Source organism: Salmo salar, chromosome ssa12 (genome assembly GCF_905237065.1).
Source record: "Salmo salar chromosome ssa12, Ssal_v3.1, whole genome shotgun sequence".
Lineage (NCBI taxonomy): Eukaryota > Metazoa > Chordata > Actinopteri > Salmoniformes > Salmonidae > Salmo > Salmo salar.
The window spans coordinates 34,445,906-34,469,513 of record NC_059453.1 but is presented as its reverse complement, the minus strand read 5'-3'; the positions used below and the strand labels follow the sequence as shown (position 1 = coordinate 34,469,513).

Below are 23,608 nucleotides of genomic sequence, written 5' to 3'. Positions count from 1 at the left end.
TTGAATAAGGAAACTTTGAGTATCATGTAGTAGCCTAAACCTATCAATGTTACATTGAACTGGGTGAATGTAATATGAATAACAGTCATCCAATATGCTGCAATAGAAATAAGGCCATGCTCATAAAAAAAGATATCATCCTCCCTCCTCTTGAACGTCACCGACTGCCACTGCTGTACATCCTGTATAGATTGTACAGATTTGACGAATGACATTGTGGCTTTTCGAAGCTGATTCAGCAGGCAGTTAAGCAGTTAGACCGTGTGGGGCTCAGGTGCACCCTGCCATTCCTTTCTGATAAGCCCACATCACCCTTTCTTCCCTCTCTCTCTCTCTCTCTCTCTCTTTCTCTTACATCACTCTTCAATGTTCTTTCTTTCTCTCTCTCTCTCTCTCTCTCTCTTTCTTTCTCCCCCCTCTCTCTCCTTCTCTATCAATCACACACACTCTCTTTCTCCCTCACACACACACACACTCTCTCTCTCTCTCTTTTACATCTCTCTCTAACTCTCCCTCTTTTACGTCCCTGCTGTCTCCTGAATGAGTTTCCCTAAGTAGAGAATAATTGTTCCATTCACACACCCAAGGAACAAATATCATAGTGATAATAATGAGCAGTGTCTTTCTTCACATGCATTGAAAGTCTAAATACACACACACACACACAGAGATCCTTGTCTCGACTGTCTCCATTCATAGTGATTTACAGGCGTGAACAGTCTGGCGGTGGCCAGCGGTGCTGTTACTCCATTACTTCTGCATGACATCGATGACAGCCTCAGCTAACATAAATCTGAAAATGTTTCCCTTTCTTTCCTACATTAATTAGCCACCTGTCTTTTCTCTCAATCTCATAGTCCAGGTCCTGATCTGCATGTGTTTTAGCCAACTCTAACTAATGAATGGCATGAAAACGATAGAAGGCTTGGCTAACAGGCAACAATCTTAGTAAAAGCACTAATGGTTGAGAGACCACATAAAAAGGAGACAAGGAAAGGAAGCCATTTCAGTACTGAGACACATATCTGGGATTCCTTAAGCTAATCTAAATAAAGAACTGAATCAGTTTAGTTACTATATATGCCTCTCTAAAAGCTTTTTTTTGTTGCAAGAACATTACTAAAGCTAAATGGAGTATACACTCTGATAACTCATATACCTCTTTTCCCTTCCATCCCAGATTGGGCGTTCCACAGAGAGCCCCATAGACTTTGTGGTGACGGACACAGTGCCTGGCAGCCAGCAGAGCCACGGGGGGGAGGGCCAGACCCAGTCTATCCAGAGCACCATCTCGCGCTTCGCCTGCCGCATCATCTGCCAGCGGAGCCCGCCGTACACCGCTCGCATCTACGCCGCCGGCTTCGACTCCTCCAAGAACATCTTCCTGGGGGTGAGTTGGTGATTGTGATGAAAACAAAATAGCTGCCATATAATTAGGATAGAAATACTACTAATATGATATACCTGTATCTCTGTAAGCATTTGCAATTAGCATTCATGATGCAATGACGTTTATAAGCCATAATATAACCTTGAAATAACTATGAACTATTAGAACTAAAAGTATTGCACACATATTTCTGAAACTCTCCTTTTCTACTTTCTATCCCTTCTTTCCCCCAGGAGAAGGCAGCCAAGTGGAGGACACAGGACGGTCAGATGGACGGGCTGACCACTAATGGCGTGCTGGTGATGCACCCTCGCCACGGCTTCACGCAGGACTCCAAGCCGGGCGTGTGGAGAGAGATCTCTGTCTGTGGCAAAGTCTTCACCCTCAGAGAGACCCGCTCAGCCCAGCAACGGGGCAAGATGGTGGGTAGCTAGTAGATACATACATAGACACAAGCATGCACACAAGCACACATGTACACACACAGATGTGTGCGCACACATGAAGTAACAACCCTAACATGTGTAGATGTGAGCACTTGCAGAAACATAACATGTTCAAACACACACACACACTCCTGTGCAGTCTCATTGAGTGAGTCTACTCCCTGTAAGCCATGCCTTGCCATTGTTTTGCAGGGACATTGTTTTAAGTAGATGTTTCTGAAGCATTAATACTGCACTAATTAAATGGAAGCCGCCAGCTAATATCAGTTCTCACTCTAACTTGGAACAATTGACTCTAGAAAAAATGTTCAGAACATAGACTCTACCGTCCTCCAAAATGTTATTGTTGGGTAACTTCATTAAGCCATTAAACAACAGCTCTGTGATATGAGCAGATGGGACATCTTAACAAATTCACGAGTTATCTCAGTTGTACAGAATAGTCTGTTTGGATGGGCTTTAGCTGTTTGAGGTCTCTGTTTCTCATACACAGAAATCAGCATCTGATTTATAGTGTGATAGGTCTGTTATGTCACCGATAATAACCTCCCCTGGAAAACCCTGACTCTAGACTTTTAAGTTCCTTCTCCCAGAGACCACACAGTCAGTTTGGAAGATTTCAGTATGTCAGAGGAATTCTCATAGGAATCCCCCCTCACCTTCATTTTGGGAGGAATGACTGAGAGTCTGAGACATGATGTTATTATGATTATGATGTGGTTTGGCCTTTAGACTTTAAAACTGAGGCATGAGAACGGCCAAGGAAGGGGGGAGGAAATGCCGAGAGCTGATAAGGGAGAAAGAGAGGAAGGGATGCTGGTTCAATGGGTTTAGTCACAGCAGGTCTGCACCTTGTCTGAAACAAAAACAAGACCTCTTTGATCTATTATTGAGGTACATACCGAAGGCCAATAATACAGGACAATGCTCAATATAATACTGAAATATACTTACAGTATCTCTCCTCACTCCATAAAAATTGAAAAGCACTACATTAAGTCCTTAATGGAGAACCCGGGATCCCCCCTTCAGCCCACAGCTATAAAATGTGGTATCGCAGGTTGCCGTCTACATTTAATCAAGGCAGGCTGCAGAGCAACACCATGTGGAGCATGTGTTTGTATTGTGTTTGTTAATATCTTGCCATCTGTTTGCTAATATCTCTGTGTCTCTTGCAGGTGGAGAGCGAGAGCCAGGAACTGGTGGACGGCTCGCTGATCGACCTGTGCGGCGCCACCCTCCTGTGGCGCACGGCCGAGGGCCTCTCGCGCACCCCCACCGTGAAGCACCTGGAGGCCCTGCGACAGGAGCTGAATGCCGGGCGGCCCCAGTGCCCCGTGGGTTTCAACACCCTGGCCTTCCCCAGCCTCCGCCGCAAGGAGATCCTGGATGAGAAGCAGCCCTGGGCCTACCTCCGATGCGGCCATGTGCACGGCTACCACGGCTGGGGAGGCCAAGGACGGGAGCCCGAGGATGAGGTGGTGGAGGTGGGCCGGGAGAGGGAGTGCCCCATGTGCCGAACCAGGGGGCCGTATGTACCGTTATGGCTGGGGTGTGAGGCGGGGTTTTACCTGGATGCAGCACCGCCCACACACGCCTTTAGTCCGTGCGGTCATGTGTGCTCGGAGAAGACGGCAGCGTTCTGGAGCCAGATCCCGTTGCCACACGGCACGCACACCTTCCACGCCGCTTGTCCGTTCTGTGTGCAGCAACTGGCCGGCGAGAGCGGCTACCTCAGACTCATCTTCCAAGGGCCCCTGGACTAGATAATGGACAGTGGTCTCCTCCCAAACCCCAACTGACGCTTCACAACTACCAGGGTTGTGATCATTAGGGCACACAACCGAAAACATCTTAATACATTTTGCAACAGAAAATGAACATTTGAGTTTCTTATTGGAAAAATCCAGGTAGTCCCTCACTGTGTCAGACAGTTTTCTTCTGTTTGGTGCCCTAATGACCATGACCCATGGCCATTCGATAACCAAGTGAATGGTGGAAAAACAGCTAAAGGACTGTTAAACATTTCTTAACTTAAATATTTTGGAGAGCTACAGAATACCTTTTTTGCTTCTCTCATTTCAAGTGACCTTTTTTCTAGCAGTGCTGTTTTCGATACTATAATTCTATTTTCATGTTAACAATGAAAAAGCGCTACAGTATATGCTAACACAGCAAACTCTTCCACAGGTGCAGATTTGTAATGTTCTGATGCAAAATCCATTGTGAGGATGTGTGGTGTGGCTTGATGTTTATAGCCATTTCTTTTTCTATCTGAAACTTATGAGGCAATTGTAGCAGAAACAAGCATACTTTGTAATGCTAGCTACTGTTTTGGAAGTGACCTCCTTTTTCTTAGACATGAAGACCCATGTTGTTAAACTAGGCCTAGTAAATCAATATTTGGCGATTGCGTAAAAAAAATTGCTTATGACCGTATACCTTTTTTTTACCATGAATCCCAACATGTACCCTATCTTAATGTTATCAATCACCACATCAGCAGGTATAAGGTGGTATAAGAAGTGGAAGAAGTACATAATAAAAAACGATCACTTTTCTCTCTGTGTACCCTTCTGTACAAGGACTGGAGAAACAGATCTACAAATTGACTGGTGGAAACTTGTCGACATTGACACCTATCTGAGTGTCCAGAATGTGTTCAAGCAAGCAAGTGATCCGTTTTTGTTCAATTGAAGTGTGGCGCTAAACACATTGACTTTTCAGATGGTATGAAAATTTGACCCTCTCATCTTCCATGTGTACCTGCTTTCAGTGTGTATATAATATTTATGTTTATGTTTCTGTGTATGTTAATGTACCCGTGTTTTGTCTTCTGATCTTAATTTACACAGTGATTTGTACTCCAATTTCAGTAATGTGTGAGAGCTTATTTTCTTTACTGTTCAACCAACTTATATTCAAGTTTTACCAATTTGTTCTGCATTATATCTTCTTGATCGCCTGATGCCTTCATACAGGATGTTGAGTATTATTTCTGCAAAAAGGGTTGCTGTTGCAGATGAGATTTTTTTACCAACTGGAAACAATAAAAGTTAAAAGCTTTGAAATTGTTCACATTTGTGTGAGTGCTCTCTTTTTTTCCAATCCACTGTTGGAATCCAAGATCATCAATAACTGGACAGAACTCATGTATACTAGATATTTGGTGTATTTAGCTAAAATAAATAAGATATGCAATAACATTCACCCTATTATACACAGTATTCATTTGGATTGACAGTACTAGCTAGTTCACATAAAAATGACTTTTTCCACTTATGAGAATGTGAAAATTGTCAGTTGTAAGCAGTAGGTAGGGGATGGGCAACTATATTTGTATTTAAAAAAAAAAAAAAATTCAGGTTCTCAATTTATTGTTGAGAGTTGGAATAATAGAATACACAAGGTGCTATTTCGAAATTTGTTTGTGCATCAGCAGTCACTCAATTAGCCCATGTCAGCTAAAAGTTTTTCGATTGGTAAATTAGTCTAGCGGCCAGCTATCTAAATTTGTAGAAAGCATGGGCGAACTACCGACCGGGGTGGGGCCCATTGATCATCAGTTATCATATTAAAAACTGAAAACATTTGCGTTCATCTTATGGCAAAATGTGTAGAATTGCAAGAAATATGATGTAAAACTGCACATGTTTCTCTCCACCCCATGGCAAAATGAGTAAAATTGCATGAAATGAGTTATAAAATTGCTAAATGTTCTCTCCGCCCCATGGCAAAATGTGTAAAATTGCAGGAAATTAACAGGTTAAAACATTTTTGGTATCTCTTCACTCCCATGAGGGGGGGAACTGAAATGTTTTGCTCAGAAGGTGGGGAGGGGGGAGTATGGATGTGGGTACGCAGACCCACTGCAGCCCCTCATGATGAATTCCGTTTTTTTTTTGTGGCCCCCCACGCCCATCCTGCAGTGAAGTAGGTGGTGTGCTGTGATGAAAGTGACTCCGTGGTTATGCTCGAAAGAACTCGAAGAAGATTGTTCGCGCAGTGCATTATGGTTACTATACCGGCAGTTTGCTTGATGTTTTCGCCTGGTTTGTCTAATGTTAGCGTGATGGTGGAAAGAACAATCAAGAACTAATGTGTTTCTAACAACAGGTACCAGACATAGCGCACCTTCTTTTGGTTTGTCTACTCTTCAAAAAAAGCTCAGCGATCATGTATTTGTGTGGACTGCTTCCGTCTCTGTTTGGCTGTCAAATGGCTAACATTTTGCTAGCTTCGATTATCAGTCTACGTGTAAACCAGCTGGTCTCTTCAGGCTGCTGCAGTCGTGGGTAGCTACTCGAATATCGATGCTCGGAGAGTAAATCGCATATCGTCTGTAAAGAGTAATTAGAAAAATGGTCAATGACAGTTAATGTTGCCGGATGACGGGGAAATGCGAATGGGGGACGGCGGTGTTTTATAGTTAACTACAGTAGCTAGCTAACTTAGAACGATAACTCTAGTTAGCTAAGTAACTATCTTGTTCCCCACCTGAGATAGTTAACGTTAAGAAGCTGCAGTTGTCTAGCAGTGTGGTGAGGCAAACACCTATCTACTATCTAGCTATTTAAAAAGTGAAACAAATAACGCTAACTAGATTGTCAGTTAAAACTGTAATCTGATCAGATACCCAGCTAGTAAAAAAAAAATGACCACATCATCATCATCATCCCTGGTGGTGTTGGAACATTATCTGAATCGCAGAGATAGCTGACTATATTTTCTTGACATTTTGCATTGTACAGTTTTGATCCATATAGCCCTCAGCCAGCGAATTTATTTTTTATTGTAACTGTCAATGTTACTGTTAGCAAGCTACGCGCGTTAACATTTGACGTTGTTGATATAGGCAGCTACGACGTCATTGCCCAATGACGTGTTCAGTGTCTGGTGATACACCTGACGTTGGTGTAAATCAGTCATATATGAAGACTTAATATGTCTGCTATAAATCATTTATTTGCTTATTTCACCATGCATTCGATGTTGTATGTTACTGAAACTGACAACAATACATATCCATATTGACAGGAGCTGATTGTAGGCTATAGGTACCTGCCCACCTTTCACCCTAATCTTTTCAACAGACTATTTAGACAACAGAGGATCTTTGCTCCTGTAAGCAGTTTTATCACGGTCTCAGGTGCTTACACAACACTGTCTTCTAGTCTGATTATATTGGTTAACCTACCTGTTCTAGGCACCCTCCACTTTAATCACCAATGGTGAATTACTTTTAATTTGATCATTCAGTTTAGGTAGACAGGGCTAGTTATGCACACAAAGCAATAACTGAATCAATACACAGAGGAAGTGAGTCAAAAGGCATCGCTTTTCTCACTGTTCGGATTATAGCCTAACACCTGCTCAACTGCACCTCTGAGCCACAGTTGTCTGAGCGACAATACATCTGCAGCATCTGCACTTTCACTTCACTCTAGTGATTTGTGACAATAACTGAATGTCATTGCTGTGCACAGAAAAATGGGCTGACATTTGAACGGATTGACTGAATTGTTTGACTATTGACACAAGTGTTCCACTGTATCCTTCCTCTCTCAACATTTAGTTTTCTATGGCCCTATTTTCAATGCCCTTGGACTAAGAACTCTGAAGATGGTCCGGTTTAGGTTTTATATTTTGTTACCGCAAACATGAATGTTTAGGCTATGTCTTTGTTTTGTATTGATACTCTCTGACTCAGTGCTATGTTTGCTAATTCAGCTAGCCTCTGCGGAGAGGTGCACCGATGCCATGGCCTCCAGCCACAGCTCCTCCCCAGTGCCTCATCCCAGCAGTGGTGGCAGCGAGGGTCTCTTCCAGAAGGACAGGGACCCTTCCTCACGACACTACAGGCCCATCCACTCCCTGCCCGACGTCTGCCCCAAGGAGCCCACGGGTAAAGAACTAGCCTACATTTATGGTTGGCCAACACTCTTACAAGATTAATATATATAAAGGTTCATCTTGTGTCACTGTTGATCAACCATATGCTGAATGCAGTCCTATTTGTCTACCCCTCTCCCAAAGTGTGCACTTGTACACTCTCCCTCATGGATTTAAAATGAATGGATTGGTGTAAGGAGCTCCCTCCAGCCATTCTTGCACCAATCCAAAGCTTTTAAATGCATGAGCGGAAGTGAACGAGTGCACACTTCTTGGTGAAGGGTAGAAAAATAGGTAGCCTCAAATGAGAGTGCAGCGTTGAGGATGGTGGGTCAGGCTAGAGAACTGGAGCGCAACCGTGGAATGCATCTCAAAATGCATTGAACGTTTTATTGCTGCTGAAGGTTTCTACTGACTTCATTTTCCACGTGCCCTTGCAGGCGAGGCAGCCCGGGGGCTGTGCGAGGGCCCGTCGGTGGTGGCCGACCAGCACAGGTGGACGGTGTACAACTCCAAGGTGAACCTCCCAGCCGCGCTGAACGACCCACGGCTGGCCAAGAGGGAGTCTGACTTCTTCACCAAAACCTGGGGCCTGGACTTTGCCGAGACAGAAGTCACGCCCTCCTTCTACCTCCCCAACATCACAAAGGAACACTTTGGCCCCTACCTGCAGGAAACAGCTCAGGTAACGAATACACCCCGCTGCCTCTGTCATTCAGTGTGAATTATTCAGTAGATTGGACTGAAGTAGAGGCCACTGTCTGGCCTGGGTTGCGCTCATTAGGGCATGCAACAGAGAACATTTAAAAACATGTTGCAATGGTAAAGAAAGGTGGTTGGTTATTGTTGTTTGGTTATTACCTTGGAACTGCCCTGTGCAATGTATTGAACATTGCATTTTAAGCTATTTCTAAGACTTTGTCTCTTCCCTTTACTCATGGTCAAAATAGCACAAAGAAAATACATCCACTATAATTAAACTGTATGAGCTATTAGGCCTAAACTAAATCATGTCTGTGTTTCTCTGTAGAGGGAGAAAATCCATGAGCGATGCAAGAATATCTGTTCCAACAAGGATGAGCTGGATGCTGTCTCCAGCATCACAAACAACCACGGTATGCGATATTAAACAGCTCTGCACCTGGCGCCTACAGTATCTATTCTGGGCCTAACGGACAAATCTATCTTATTAGTTTTGTCAAATATCACATTTCCTTTGTGTTTAAGTGAGTTGATTCAACAAATGTGCTTTTTCACTTTCTGTTCTTCGTAGACAAATCAAGAACAGAGTTGGAGCAGGTGCCCAAGGTATTTATTTCCTCTTGTTTTGTGTTGTAACCATGTGAGTTGTGGGGATTTCTAGAGCCCTATTGAACCGTTTTGCCCCCTTGATTTGACTGTATGCTCTCATGATTCTCAAACGGTCATACCATTCACTTTTTTTTTTATAATATATTGTTTAATTGTATTAATATCTCCCTAGACTAGCTAGAGCAGCACACATAATATTTGGTTCTGGATTCCAAAATGAATATCTGGCTTAAACAGATCTTCATGAAGCCTGATTTTGCGCTAGACGACCCAACGACCTTTAACGCGGTCCTACCATGGTCCCACTTCAACAGCGCTGGCGGGAAGAGCAGTAGGGACATGGCATCGTCACGGTTACTACAGGAAAAGGTGAGCCGACGGAAAATTGTCATATCCTGCATTGTTTCATTGCTTCACCGTCATGTTTCCTGTTGTTGGCTTCTCCCTCTCTCTCTCAGCTGAGCCACTACCTCGACGTGGTGGAGGTGAGCATCGCGCGCCAGATCTCCCTGCGCTCCGAGGCCTTCTTCCACGCCATGTCCTCCCAGCACGAGCTCCAGGACCGACTCACCGAAACCGCCCGCGCCGTGGCAGTCCTCCGGGGCCGCACGGCCGCCATCGAACGCATCATGTGCGAAGGCCCACTGCAGGCACTGCGGCAGGCGCTGACGCGCTCCAACTGCGCGCGGCTGCACAACAAGCTGAAGCTGATGGCGGCGGTGCATCAGAGCCAGCCCACTGTGCAGCTGCTGCTCTCCACCTCGGAGTTCGTTGGGGCCCTGGAGCTCATCGCCACCACCAAGGAGGTGCTGCAGCTAGAGCTGCAGGGGATACACAGCTTCAGGTGGGGGGGGATGTTTGTGTTACGTACTCAGGATCGATCTATGCACGCGGTGGGGACACTCGTCTGATTTAAATGCGCTGACACTCATATGAGACTATCGTACATCAGATGATAGTAAGCAGCAGTCCACACCAGCTATTTATTGTGAGTAAGCTTGAAGCACCAATACAGCATGGTGGCAGAACTGTATCACGCTAAAGGTTTAAAATACACACCACTTCTCGTCACAATGCTTTTCAGAGTTTCGTGTCAATACAAGTCATTTTAAACATGAGTCCCAGCCCATAGTTAAACATAGTGAAATACTCTGTGTATTTTAGTGTGGCCTTGTGATGTGTCTGACGTTTCCTGTCTTCCCCCTCCTGCAGACACCTGGGCTCGCAGCTGTGTGAGATGGAGAAGCTGATAGACAAGATGATGGTGGAGGACTTCAGCATGTACTCCAGGAGTGACCTCAGCAGGAGTCTGGAGGACGACGGACAGGTCATGGAGAAGGTCTGCACCGTTGAGATAAAATATAAACAATGTTTATATTTTATTCTGTGGTCGTTTTTAGATTTAACTCATTCGTTCTCAGATTACTTACCTGGCTACAACAAAGGTTTAAATGCACTAAATCCGCTGTCAGAAGACGGGGGGGGAATGTGTGAAAAAATACGTTCTGGTTTTAAGATTGAGGTTGAGTTCAACCGTAAAGGTGGAGAATGTGTAGTTGGAGCACCAAACTGAGTTATTATTTTGTCACAGTGGTCACAGATGCAATACAAACGTTCAGTCTCAATAAAGGTGGGTCTGACTCTTCCGTTTGTTACTTACATTTTAGCAGACGCTCTTATCCAGAGCGACTTACAGTAGTGAATGCATACATTTCATACATTTTTATTTTTTTTATTTTTCTGTGCTGGCCCCCCGTGGGAATCGAACCCACAACCCTGGCGTTGCAAACACCATGCTCTACCAACTGAGCTACAGGGAAGGCTGGAATCAAGTGAAGGAAAATGGCACGTTTGGGGCAATCTCGAGCTTGTTCAGATCAGAGGAAAACATCAGTGTGTTGATATCTTCAATCATCAACCTAATTTATGTTTCAGTAGCACAATTGCCAATTGCCTTTTGTTATGTGTATGGAACTTTGAATGACTCTGAAGGAGATTTGAATTATCTCCATTATGAGGAAATCACTGTGTTAATTGGTTTGAAATATGAATCTCTTTGTTTATTAGTTTATTGTAATTTAATTGATGAATTGGTGTCTTATCATAATTGATCTCTTGAAGTGAATAATAAGTCTGATTGGCGTTATTGGGTTTTATAGTATTGCTCACTCTCTGTGTGTGTGTGTGTGTGTGTGTGTGTGTGTGTGTGTGTGTGTGTGTGGGAGACAGGACAGGCTGGAGTCTCTGGTGTTTGGCTTGCTGAGGCAGCGGAAGCTGGATTTTCTGGACATCTACAGCGACGAGATGATCCTAGCAGCCAAAAGCATCATCACACAGGTAAAAGACCAGACAAAAAGTATCAGAACAGACTATATTCATGATCATAAACATTTTATGGTGAAATTAGGAAAAGGACTTTGCCATATTAAGAATATTTCCCAAACCTCTCCTCCAGCACCCCCTCCCAGTTCCACTTTATTGGTCTATTCCTGAGCTAGCACACCTGTATCAAACGAGAAATGCATTTTGAATTAGTTAAACGGATATGGAAAGTAACATACTCTTATCCCACAGTCTGTTTTCGACTCGGTGTCGCAGATCGAAGAAATTGACACTGACATCGTCACGAAGTGAGTAGTACAGCTAGCTATACATTGCATGCGTTTTGTATTTTCTTGAGCACATTGAGCTGAAGGTAATATCTCCCGAATGCACTGGAGGTGTGGTCAAAATATGGCCTGGTGTTCTGAGAATCCATCCTCAACAAAGGAAAGGAAGCTAAACCAGTTGTTTATGGTTGTCTTAACAACAACAACGAGTGAGACTGCGTTAATCTGACATCCTGTTATTGAAAGGAGTGCTCGGAGTATGACACGAGGGCTGTGAAAACAATGTGGGTGTGGAAATCTAGTTGAGGGCGTGACGTTAGATTGTGAGATAGAAACGTATTGTTTAGGACAGGGCTCTTTTTTGTTGTTGCATAAATAGAGACATACAGTGCCTTTGGAAAGTATTCAGAAACCTTGACTTATTCCACATTTTGTTACATTACAGCCTTATTCTAAAATTGATTAAATAAATCCAAATCTCCCGCAATCTACACACAATAAATACCCCATAATGACAAAGCAAAAAAAATAAATAACATATTTACATAAGGTATCAGACACTTTATGAGACTCAATTGAGCTCAGGTGCATCTTGTTTCCATTGATCATCCTTGAGATGTTTCTACAACTTGATTGGAGTCCACCTGTGGTAAATTCAATAGATTGGACATGATTTGGAAAGGCACACACCTGTCTATATAAAGGTTCCATATTTGACAGTGCATGTCAGCACAAACCAAGCCATGAGGTCGAAGGAATTGTCTGTTGAGCTCCGAGACAGGATTGTGTTGAGTCACAGATCTGGGTAAGGGTACCAAAAAGATTCTGCAGTATTGAAGGTCTCCAAGAACACAGTGACCTCCATCGTTCTTAAATGGAAGAAGTTTGGAACCACCAAGACTCTTCCTAGAGCTGGCCGCCCGGCCAAACTGAGCAATCGGGGGAGACGGGTCATGGTCAAGGAGGTGACCAAGAACCCGATGGTCACTCTGACAGAGCTCCAGAGTTCCTCTGTGGAGATGGGAGAATCTTCCAGAAGGACAACCATCTTGCAGCACTCCACCAATCAGGCCTTTATGGTAGAGTGGCCAGACGGAAGCCACTCCTCAGTAAAAGGCACATGACAGCCTGCTTGGAGTTTGCCAAAGGGCACCTAAAGACTCTCAGACCATGAGAAACAAGATTGTCTGGTCTGATGAAACCAAGATTCAACCTTGTGACCTGAATGCCAAGCATCACGTCTGGAGGAAACCTGGCACCATCCCTACGGTGAAGCATGGTGGTGGCAGCATCATGGTGTGGGGATGTTTTTCAGCGGGCAGGGACTGGGAGTCTAGTCAGGACCAAGGGAAAGATGAAAGGATCAATGTACATAGATCCTTGATGGAAAACCTGTTCTAGAGCGCTCAGGACCTCAGCATGGGGCGAAGGTTCATCTTCCAACAGGACAACGACCCAAGCACACAGCCAAGACGATGCAGGAGTAGCTTCGGGAGTCTCAATGTCCTTGAGTGGCCTAGCCAGAGCCAGTAACCGATCGAACATCTCTGGAGAGACCTGACAATAGCTGTGCAGCAACGCTCCCTGTCCAACCTGACAGAGCTTGAGATTATCTGCAGAGAACAATGGGAGAAACTCCCCAAATACAGGTGTGCCAAGCTTGTAGCATCATACCCAAGAAGACTCAAGGCTGTAATCACTGCCAAAGGTGCTTCAACAAAGTACTTCGTAAAGGGTCTGAATACTTATGTAAATGTGATGGGTATAATTCTGTGGGCCTAATTCTTCTGTAATTAGAAAGATCTCCCTAATTTCTTAATCATGCTTCTAACGTCAGTAGGCTACAGTAGCATATGCTTCAGAGGTGGGAGGGGTATGTAGCCTATACACACACTGGCAAATATTTTCAGCTGGCAGGCTGACCCTTGAATACGTTTCTTATTGACAGCGAGGGCTTTGCATAGGCGCTTTGTTGGACTAAGAATTGGGTAAAAAAAAAAAGAATATTTGAATTGTTGACAACACTATTAGGCAACATAAATAGGTTAAATCACATTTCATGACCCATGGGGTCAATTCATCAATATTCAGACAAAGTTGTGTATAAAATAATGCCTATAATAATAAAAAAAAACTGCACTGTCTTATCTCAATGTAGTCTGAACATGTGGGAAACATGGTGAAAAACCTGGCTCATTTAGAAATGTAAGAGAACCATTTTGAGGGACATGGCACTGTACGCCACATGAACGCATTCATTTGAATGTAATTGAGTATTTATGTTTGGACATACAAAATTACCGTAGTTTGACATCAGTCCTCATTTAACAATGCTTACCTACCCATGAAAGCCACTGAAGCAGACCTAAAGTAAAAATATATATATTGTTCACATGAGTAAAAATGCTATGCATTGCTGGTATGACCCTCCGTTGTAGAGCTCTGTTATTTCCAAAATAAACATTAAGCTGGCAAAGATAAGCAAAAAATGATTGCAAGTTCTTATTTGAGTTGTTAGTAATAGGAATTGAAGGTAACTTATTTTTTTTTAAATGTTTTTCAACAGAGTTAGGGTTCTATCTGTTGCAAAACATTTTGATATGGTTTGCACTAATGAATACAACCCTGCTTTCTGCTTCTGGTTGGTCAGGCTGGCAGACCAGATGCGTCTGATGACCTTCCCCCAGTGGTTTGAGCTGCTGAAGTCCGTCTTTGAGAACTTCATTCTCTTCCTGAAGAGGATCAAGGTAAGGATCATACTTTATTAAAACACAATCCCGGTCAGATAGATTTAATCAAAATGGGATTTATGGAATTGTCTTCTTGCTGAAGAGAAGACTTGAAGAAAGTTTATTGAAAGGTAAAAAAAGAAAGGTAGTTAGATGCCTTGCTATGTAAATTGGCATAGAAGAATAGAGTAACACTTCAGCATTTGTTATTTTGGCAGTGTCTACACATCTTTCTTTGCCGTTTTTCGTTGGTGTACAAACCAGCTGTTTTAAAGTGCATTATTTTACTGGCCCATTGTAGTACATGATTAATACTTTTGTGTAGGACTCTGTTGATGATCTGTGCCTTTCATTTATCTTGTGTAGTTAGCAAGGTTGGTGTCAATTCCATTTCAATTCAAGAAGCTTTTCAGTAATGAAAATGTCTAATTGGAATTGAAATTTGTTTACTTTCTGAATTGACTGGAATTTAAATGGAAGTGACCACAACCCTGGTAGTTAGTTCCTCTGCCGTATAAGTTTGTCCTTATGCTGTGCCCCACAGGCGACGCTGAGTGTGGTGAGGAATGTCGTGCTGGAGGCGCTGGATAGCAACCAGAAGAGCCGTCTGCTGGAGCGGGCTGCAGCGGTGGGCCTGACTGAGGCCCCAGGAACCCCTCTCAACCAGGAGGAAGCAGAACTGGCCTACCTCACCCACGAGGGCCTGTTCATCAGCGACGCTCTCAATGATGCCCAGCTGCACCTGGGGGCAAGCACAGGCCACGAGCAGAGCTCCACCGTGGGGCCCAGGCAGGCCCTGTCACGTATGGATGGTTGTGGTAGTGACTCTGCCTCAGGGACCACCGAGTCGTCCTCCAGCAGGGAACATGCTTTCCAGCCAGGAGGGGCCGCCGTCTCGTGAGTCACTCACCACCTTCACCAACCACAAACACACGGTTAACACTACTGAGTCAGGTTAACACTACTGAGTCAGGATATGCTGTGCTGGCCTGGTTATTATTCAAAAAAAGTAAAGTTTGGGTTGGCAAGGCAGTGTGAAAAAGATTCAATACATGCTGCACATCTGTATACACTCAGGAAATCAAAGTAACTGTCCAGTGTTTCCAGATTTCTATCAGATATGATCTATAAATAATTACAATATGCGTGAAATAGTTTACCTTACAAAATGTTTTATGCTAAAAAGCAGCTTTTCTGTGTTTTGAATGGTGTGAGCGTACCCCAACAAAAGAATACAGGGTTATTCTGGATCAAAAAAGGGGCTTAGGTGGTGGGCGTGGCAGGGGGCGCAGTCGGTCCGTTAGTGAGAACATTTTAGAGGCCCCCATTTTGGTGGTGTAGAAACATATTTTTGAAGTTAAGCCAATTTCCTGCAATTCTACATATTCTCCCATGGAGCCTAGAGAACATTTTGCCGTTTTAAAGCTAATTTCCTGCAATTCTATACAAATTTCTGTGGTTAACCCTAAAGTCGATGTCCGCTCCCCTTTGGAAATCAAGTTGGCATAATAAAAAAAATCCTCATTTAAAAAGAAATCTCTGTTTTAAGCTAGATATATCCACCGCATCCTCTGATGTCGGCCATCTGCGGTGGAAGTTGGCCGAGCCACAGCAGTGTTTGTCAGACCAGGAGACATCCTGAAAATCGATCTTCTCACAAAAACGACTATTATGACCCCTCTATAGAGAGACTCACAAACTCCGCTTTGCTCTATGACCCCCACAACCGTCACGGGACTGGTCTGAAGTCAGTACTGCCGATCTGTCACCTTCCGTCTATAGCATCCAAACAGTTTTGGCAACAACATTAATATAACCCCTCTGTGGAAAGGTGGGTCTCTCTAGGACGCCTCACAAGACTCGTCTGAAAGGTAGCCCAGTACCAGTTCAAACAAATTATGAAAGTATACACTCGCTGGACAGTATATTAGGTACAGCACCCCGTTCACAAAAAATTGATCGCTCCTACAGACAGTGAGTCACGTGACCGTTGCTTGCTATATAAAGCAAATTACTTTTTTATACTTTATTTTGTATTGTCTACTACTGAGTGTCCCTTCCTAAGTTCCATCTGTATTCTGTACAATAGAATTACAAAAAAAGTGTAATTCTAGTAATTGTATTTCTATGCTGTCTGTCTGGCTGTAGGTCCAGTGAGGACATGATGCCCAGTGACCTGGAGCTGGGCCGCGTGGCCAATAACATCCAGGAGCTGCTCTACACCGCCTCAGACGTCAGCCACGACCGCTGTGTCAAAGTCCTCATGGCCAGAGCCAAGGTAGCTAGCTCGTTTAACGCATGACATGACAGGATAAACAACACGCAGCATGACCAATGCACTGTCAGCTGGCTTATGTGTGACTTTCCATTGATGTTCTGAAGTGACAAAGTAAAATGGGAATAAATTCAACCCTGCTAGTAATATTTCATGTTTGTAACCTTGAAAAAATCCCTTTCGCTCTCCGTCAGGATGGCTCCCTGGAGCGTCTGAGCTCGGCAGAGTTTGTGTTTCTGTCCCAGGCGGTGGAAGGCTTTGTGAGGGACACAGAGAAGCTGTGCTGCAGGCGCAGTGTGTCCCTTAGGGGGGCGCTACAGAGCCAGGCCAACCGCTTTGTCCACCGCTTCCACGAGGAGCGTAAGACCAAGCTCAGGTATTAGACTGGCGAGTACAGACACACACACTTCTAAATAGGGAATAGAGGTGCAATACTTCAGGAACTTAAACCATCTATCCTAACTGTGCGTGTGGGTTCTCTCCAGTCTGCTGCTGGACAATGAGCGGTGGAAGCAGGCAGAGGTTCCTGCAGAATTCCAGGACCTGGTTAACTCCATAGCAGATGGCAGGATCACACTACCCGAACGCAAATCCCAAGGTAACATACCATTTGAGCACAAAATGAACACCTGCCACCTGCGGGTAGATTTAGATATTGGCAGGTTAGAATGTCTATTTCACCAGGCAGGTGGTCAGTTTGCAGGACTTTACAGTGTGAGTATTACATTTGCGAATAAAAATAGTCAAAAGTCAAGTATGAGCGCAGTTAGGGTTAGAAAAATGCTGCAGTAGTTGTTTTCAAAGTATTTCTGCTGTTCTGTTTCATAGCTGCTAATCGCTCAAAGAAATAGGAATCCTATGTCCCACCTCGCAGTAACACAGCCTGGCAGGGGAGCTATGCACACTGAGTGAAGTGCTGATAGATTCATTTTGGAGGCGCTGCGCACAGGCTTCATAAAAGTTGGTCCAATTTACTCGAAAGTCTGCAATGTAAAACTTTGTCATGTTTTTTGGTTATTTACATTGCGAGGTTGTTGCTTCAACTGATAGCAAAGAGACGGATCCCAACTCTCAGAGACACCGGAGACCACTGAGTGGCTCAGTTACCATGGTAACCTCCCACCCTTAAAGGGGCAGCTGAACATTTTGTCTGGTATTTTGGTTAAGACTCAGGTCACAAAAAATGAAATGAAATTCAGCAATATACCACATTACTTCTTACTAATGTCTTTTTTAGAAACATTACAAAGCATGGTCATCTGTTTTTTTTTTGGCGTTTATGGAATTATGACAAAAATAGTTTGGCTGGTGAAAGACCTGAGTGGCTGGTAGATCTTTTCATTGACCTGCCACAGTGGCTGGTGGACTAAAGTGAACTTTATGCCCTGTATACCATGCTTACCATGGTCTGTCACTGACCCACGCTCTGCACGACTGTCAGTCCAGGTTCCCGATGGTCAGTCCCCCAAAAAATATTTGGCTGTCCCCAGACTGACTGAGTTTATTTCCTGTCTTCTTCTCAATACCAGGCACAGAAGAAAGGAAACCAAGTGATTATTTGCACATTGATGGCCAGAAATATGCTGTTGTTGGGTAGGTAACTACAATAAATGCTCATTTCCACTCCCACATTCAAAACGTAAGGCTTGTAGGACAAATGATAAGACCCTTATTGCCTGGTGACCTCTGTTCTCCTCATCAGCACGGTGTTACTACTGATACGGATCTTCCTGGAGTACTGTCAGTGTGTCAACGACATCCCTTCCATCTCCACGGACATGCTCACCCGCCTCTCAGACCTACTCAAGGTAACAACACGCCACCCCCGCTATGTGGCAACAGTCTAGAATGATGGTCTGAGAGTTGGCTACATTTACCTGGCAAGCATCCCACTAACAAACTGCCACCGTGTTGTATTGAATGGTCCCTGACTCCCCCCTCCTTTGACAGCACTTCAACTCGCGGAGCTGCCAGCTGGTCCTGGGGGCAGGAGCACTACAAGTGGTGGGACTCAAGACCATCACCACTAAAAACCTGGGTATGTACCAGGGCATGTGAGAGGAGCGTCTTGCCCAATTTCACTAGAGAGCGGAGTGCGATTCACGCCGCTCCAGTAGCGCTCAGTTCACAATCTTAGGGCATGCCCGGCCCAGCATGCATCTGTAGTCTACTTGTGTGCTGCCATCTACAGCCCCTTGCTTTTGCTACTGTCATGGAGTTCGCTAAATATTTTCATAAAGAAACTGATAAAACACACAGCTGCTAAATCAAGGGGACGTACAAGGATGAGGACCAAGAGCAAGAGAAGGATGTAGTGTCCACAACTAAAGAATCATTGTGGAATCTGGACACACATCCCGAAAGCATGATGGTGTACTTACTACATGGACATGCTAAAAGAAAGGAATGAGGTGGGTAGATGACTACAGTGCATTCGGAAAGTATTCGGACCCCTTGACTTTTTCCACATTTTCTTACGTTACAGCCTTCAACTAAAATGGATTCAATTATTTGTTTTCCTCACAAGACCTCATAATGACAAAGCGAAAACCGATTTTTTTGTTGTTGTTGGAATTCTTGCAAATGTATTACAAATTTAAAACATACCTTATTTACATAAGTATTCAGACCCTTAGCTTTGAGACTCAAATTGAGCTCAGGTGCATCCTGTTTCCATTGATCATCCTTGAGATGTTTCTACAACTTGATTGGACATGATTTGGAAAGGCACACACCTGTCTATATAAGGTCCCACAGTGTATCTCAAAGCAAAAACCAAGCTCTGAGGTCGAAGGAATTGTCCGTAAGAGCTCTGAGACAGGATTGTGTCGAGGCACAGATCTGGGGAAAGGTACCAAGTCTCAATGTCCTTGAGTGGCCCAGCCAGAGCCCGGACTTGAACCTGATCGAACATCTCTGGAGACCTGAAAATACCTGTGCAGCGACGCTCCCCATCTAACCTAACAGAGCTTGAGAGGATCTGCAGAGAAGAATGGGAGAATCTCCCCAAATACAGGTGTCCCAAGCTTGTAGCGTCATACCCAAGAAGACTCCAGGCTCTAATTGCTGCCCAAGGTGCTTCAACAGAGTACGGAGTAAAGGGTTTGAATATATATATATTAAATATCTAAACCTGTTTTTGCTTTGCCATTATGGGGTATTGTGTGTAGATTGAGGGAGGGGAAAAAACTATTCAATCAATTTTAGAAAAAGGCTGTAAAGTAACAAAATGTGGGAAAAGTCAAGGAGTTCTGAATTCTTTCCCGAATACACTGCAAGTGTGTCCATTGTAGCAAAGTGTTTCTAAACTAAAAGTCAGGTGTCTTAAAAGTTGTATTCATTTTTGTTCTATTACCTATACAATAGGCCGTAATTTATTTTTGGCCAATAGGCCTGGCATATTCCCATGTTCAAGAAGCTTTCTGTTCGGATAGGGTTATTTTGCCTATAAACCTTTAGGCCTGCTTCTAGAAAACAACAACTGCATCTCTGCCTAGCAATAGTGGCCAACAGGGTGTTTAGCATCCCCAGTGGCTCTGAGAGAGGAGAAGAGTGTCTGCTACTGGCCGACAGGCTCCTTCACATGAGATCCACCGACTGTCCAAACTCCTGTTTCTAAAAATGAATTCAAAGGCACTGTCATTTTTCATTTACTTCGAATGAAATAAAAATTAAGTCACCGCTTATATGTGCATCTTATAGACTATAATCATTTAACAGCAAAACGTTTACGTGCTGAGCGCTTTATGTCCCTACCAGCCAATTGTGTCGCACTCGCAAATGCTTGAAAGTATTTCTTTGTAGGCTATAGCCTTGAATTAATATAAATAATTTTCACATCCTGTCTGGCTCCTGGCCTATTTAGTGTTCATATGCTGTTTAATATGACATGTAGCCTATTTGAAATGATATGTGCTTCTCATATTTACCTTTTCATGTTTATTCAAATCATATGGCTTAGTTTCAATACTTTAAAACCAAATGGTAGGTCCAGGTAGTCACAAAAATAGATGTAGGTGTTGGTTAAATAGTGATTTTAATGAATGGAGCGAATTAGGAACGGCAGTTTAACCTGTGGGCGCAGAGCGGTGTTTAGTGGAGCGGTTGGAAAGGACTTGAAGCGGGATTTCCAACCGCTCAACTCTGCTATGTACTACTTGGTCGTGTCCAATAAGACAGGCGCAATTTCATTTTCCATTTCCAAACATTTTAAATTGTCTATGGTGTTTGCCCTACTGAACACAACCCGGTGCTTTGCTATGAACCGTAGGCTTTGCCCCACTACAGGGTTACCTCCACATTTAGTGTGTGTGTGGGTGTCTTTCCTCAGCCCTGGCCTCTCGCTGTCTTCAGCTGGTGGTTCACTACATTCCCGTCATCAGGGCCCACTTTGAGACCAAGCTGACGCCCAAGCAGTACAGCGTCCTCAGGCACTTTGACCACATCACTAAGGTGAGCACTGACATCCACAGACCTGCACGCACGAGGACAGTACACTAGTTCAGAGATTCACTTGTAAACCGTGAGCGACACGATGTGCAAGCCTTCAGTTTTAATAAAACAATTTTCCCCTTCCTGTTTTGGGCCAGGACTACAACGATCACATAACGGAGATCTCCACTAAACTGATGGCGATCATGGACAGCTTGTTTGAGAAGGTGCTGTCTAAGGTGAGTTCTACAGGTCCGAACCGCTCTCAAACTCTCCCCGTCTTAACCTGCAATACCACTTTATAAAGATCGCTGTAGCCAATGTCAATCAGTGTATCATGTGAATATCTACTCCGTCTCCTGCCAGTATGAAGTCAAGGCCCCCATGCCCTCGGCCTGCTTTCGCAACGTGTGTAAACAAATGGCTAAAATGCACGAAGCCCTTTACGAGCTGCTACCTGAGGAACAGACACAGGTAACATATGACAACGATACCACAGAGCTTATTCAATGACTTCTAATGATTCAAATTTGTCTTTCTGAATAATACAATGTACTACGTAACTACGGTACCTTTTACCGCTATTCTCATGCGCTGTTATACCATACTGGGCACGTTCCAGGTTGTCTTCATTGCAGTCGCGACTGACTAGACATGTTGAGTTGAGGGTAACACTGTCTGTTTCCCCCCCCCCCCTCTGGGCCTAGATGTTGTTCCTGAGGATCAATGCAAGCTTTAAAATGCACCTTAAAAAGCAGCTGGCCCGTCTCGGGGTGCACCACGACGGTGGACCTCAACATGGGTGGGTGTTTCTCTGATTCTGTGGTGGTTGAGAGAGAACAACATTTCTGTAATCTTGCCAAAAAAATGTGTCCAACAGTTACATTATCTCTGCTTGACCGTACTAAAAAGGATGCTCAGTGGAGAATCTCTAATGAAAGTGATTTTGGTCCAGAACTAGGCTTAATGTGTCCGATAAAACAGCTTCTTGTCACTAAAGGACAATGTACCTTATAATTGCAATGGACTTGTTGAATGATGACTTGAAAGCACTTCTCTGATTCCCCCCATAATGACTCTCACCCCACTCCAGGCTGGTGACGGTGGATGTGGCATTTTACACTGAGAACGTTCAATCACTGAGGGCACTTGAAAAGCTGGACTTGAACATGGCTGAGATCTGGGAGCAGAAGAGGTGATGATGGGGGGAGTAGTCGTTCTACATACAGTGCGACGCCATGTTAACTCACCCTGGAGGGAAGGGAGAAACTAACTCTAATCAGGTTCTTGTTGTAAAGAGACTGTACCCGTTTCACCTTCCAGCAGCCAGCCTGCCCAGGGGACCATGGATCTCACTGAAGCCACCTGAAGAGGGCACTGTCTGGGTACAGAAAGAGAGCGGAAGTCTGGTAGTGGTGGTGCTTCCTCAAGGGAGAAACTTCCCCAGGCAGCAACGCTGTGGGACCAGCCCCTGAAGCGGCCATGATGCAGGACAGGCTACGTAACATGGCACCATATTCCCTATTTAGTGTACCACTAGCGGACACCGACATGGGCTTTCTTTTAAAGAGCAGCTCTGAGATACGAGAGACTTTTAGGACGCAACTACCTGCTGCTTGTCACCTCATCACACTGTGTGCAATTCAACTATAGACTTTGATTGGCCTGAAATGTCGACATGGTTCAGAACATGTCGCTTACTGGAGAAGCGATTTTTATATATTTTTTTCTCACGTCCGTCAACGAATAACAAAGCCACTCTGACGAATTCAGACCTGTGTTTAAGCTAAATGGTCATGTAAGTTGACCACTGGTCTTTCATTGACTAAACATTTGACGTCTTCTCAATTTGCACTGAATACAGCATTCCCTTCCATGGCACTTATTTAACCTTTTACTGTGCAATTTCTCCAATAATAATGCCACTGAGCATTGCTAGTCAATCTGGTTAGTTAAATTGCTTGTCAACTGACAGACATTATGCACAATTGGTCCCCTCTCTGTAATGACTGCGCTAAGTCATTATCTTCCAACAAGGATGCATCAAATGGCCAGTAAACTCCACTGCATCAGTCGTGACAGTTCTATCCAGTGTTCTCACCTGTTTTATTGCATGAAGGAACATTAGCCTCTGATTGGTTTGTCTGTAGTCGAGCTCTAACCAAAACAGTCTTATTCCTCAGTTCTATTAACTGCCTGTGTGAACGTTACACCTCATGCAAGAGGATCCAATGGTATATAAAAAGCGGTCTACTTCAAAAGTGCCTACTTTTGATAACTATCAAAGACAGACAATAGTATACTGTTTGAGTTCCTGTGTGTATGTTGGGCCCTCATTGCTGCTCTGGTTAAGATGGGTAAGGAAGTGTGGCAAACTGAAAATCTGACCGCATGCCTGAGCGTTTTGTCTTGAATCCCAGGAAACTGAATAAAACATGGAAGAATTTCCACTTTGGCCTTATTTGTCTGAGGAAGCCGCTAGACTTCATGCACCCAGAATCTTAAATTGAGATGCATTCATTACG

At 44.1% G+C, this 23,608-nt stretch overlaps 2 protein-coding genes across 5 annotated transcripts in view; both read left to right on the top strand.

Annotated features, from left to right (window-relative positions):
• LOC106564855 (E3 ubiquitin-protein ligase pellino homolog 1) overlaps nt 1–4,912 on the top strand; it is a 62,380-nt gene extending 57,468 nt beyond the window's left edge. For both annotated transcript variants that reach the window (XM_014131317.1, XM_014131318.2), the window contains exons 5-7: nt 1,181–1,390; nt 1,624–1,812; nt 3,015–4,912. In XM_014131317.1, the coding sequence (XP_013986792.1) occupies nt 1,181–1,390; nt 1,624–1,812; nt 3,015–3,602 (987 nt within the window). In that variant the 3' untranslated portion in view covers nt 3,603–4,912. The remainder of the gene's footprint in view (nt 1–1,180; nt 1,391–1,623; nt 1,813–3,014) is intronic.
• Nucleotides 4,913–5,745: 833 nt separating this feature from the next.
• Nucleotides 5,746–23,531, top strand: LOC106564856 (vacuolar protein sorting-associated protein 54). 3 transcript variants are annotated; one of them, XM_014131321.2, is made up of 23 exons: nt 5,746–5,952; nt 7,567–7,741; nt 8,169–8,413; nt 8,759–8,843; nt 9,002–9,036; nt 9,277–9,408; nt 9,498–9,883; nt 10,252–10,378; nt 11,269–11,376; nt 11,614–11,669; nt 14,299–14,395; nt 14,922–15,274; nt 16,526–16,655; nt 16,847–17,028; nt 17,138–17,250; nt 18,182–18,245; nt 18,355–18,460; nt 18,603–18,690; nt 20,983–21,104; nt 21,242–21,322; nt 21,450–21,557; nt 21,791–21,885; nt 22,177–23,531. In XM_014131321.2, exons 2-23 carry the CDS (start codon nt 7,597–7,599, stop codon nt 22,280–22,282), a joined length of 2,964 nt encoding a protein of 987 aa, XP_013986796.1. In that variant the 5' UTR covers nt 5,746–5,952; nt 7,567–7,596; the 3' UTR covers nt 22,283–23,531. The 3 variants fall into 3 exon arrangements, with proteins under 3 accessions (XP_013986796.1, XP_045547241.1, XP_045547240.1); XM_045691285.1 differs by lacking the exon at nt 5,746–5,952 and adding an exon at nt 6,819–6,960; XM_045691284.1 differs by lacking the exon at nt 5,746–5,952 and adding an exon at nt 6,964–6,985.
• Nucleotides 23,532–23,608: the final 77 nt, after the last annotated feature.

Coding starts and splice junctions, on each gene's coding strand:
- LOC106564856 (XM_014131321.2), top strand. CDS start 7,597: ATGGCCTCCAGCCACAGCTCCTCCCCAGTGCCTCATCCCAGCAGTGGT. Junction 7,742..8,168: donor CTGCCCCAAGGAGCCCACGG/GTAAAGAACTAG, acceptor GTGCCCTTGCAG/GCGAGGCAGCCCGGGGGCTG. Junction 9,037..9,276: donor AGTTGGAGCAGGTGCCCAAG/GTATTTATTTCC, acceptor TGGCTTAAACAG/ATCTTCATGAAGCCTGATTT.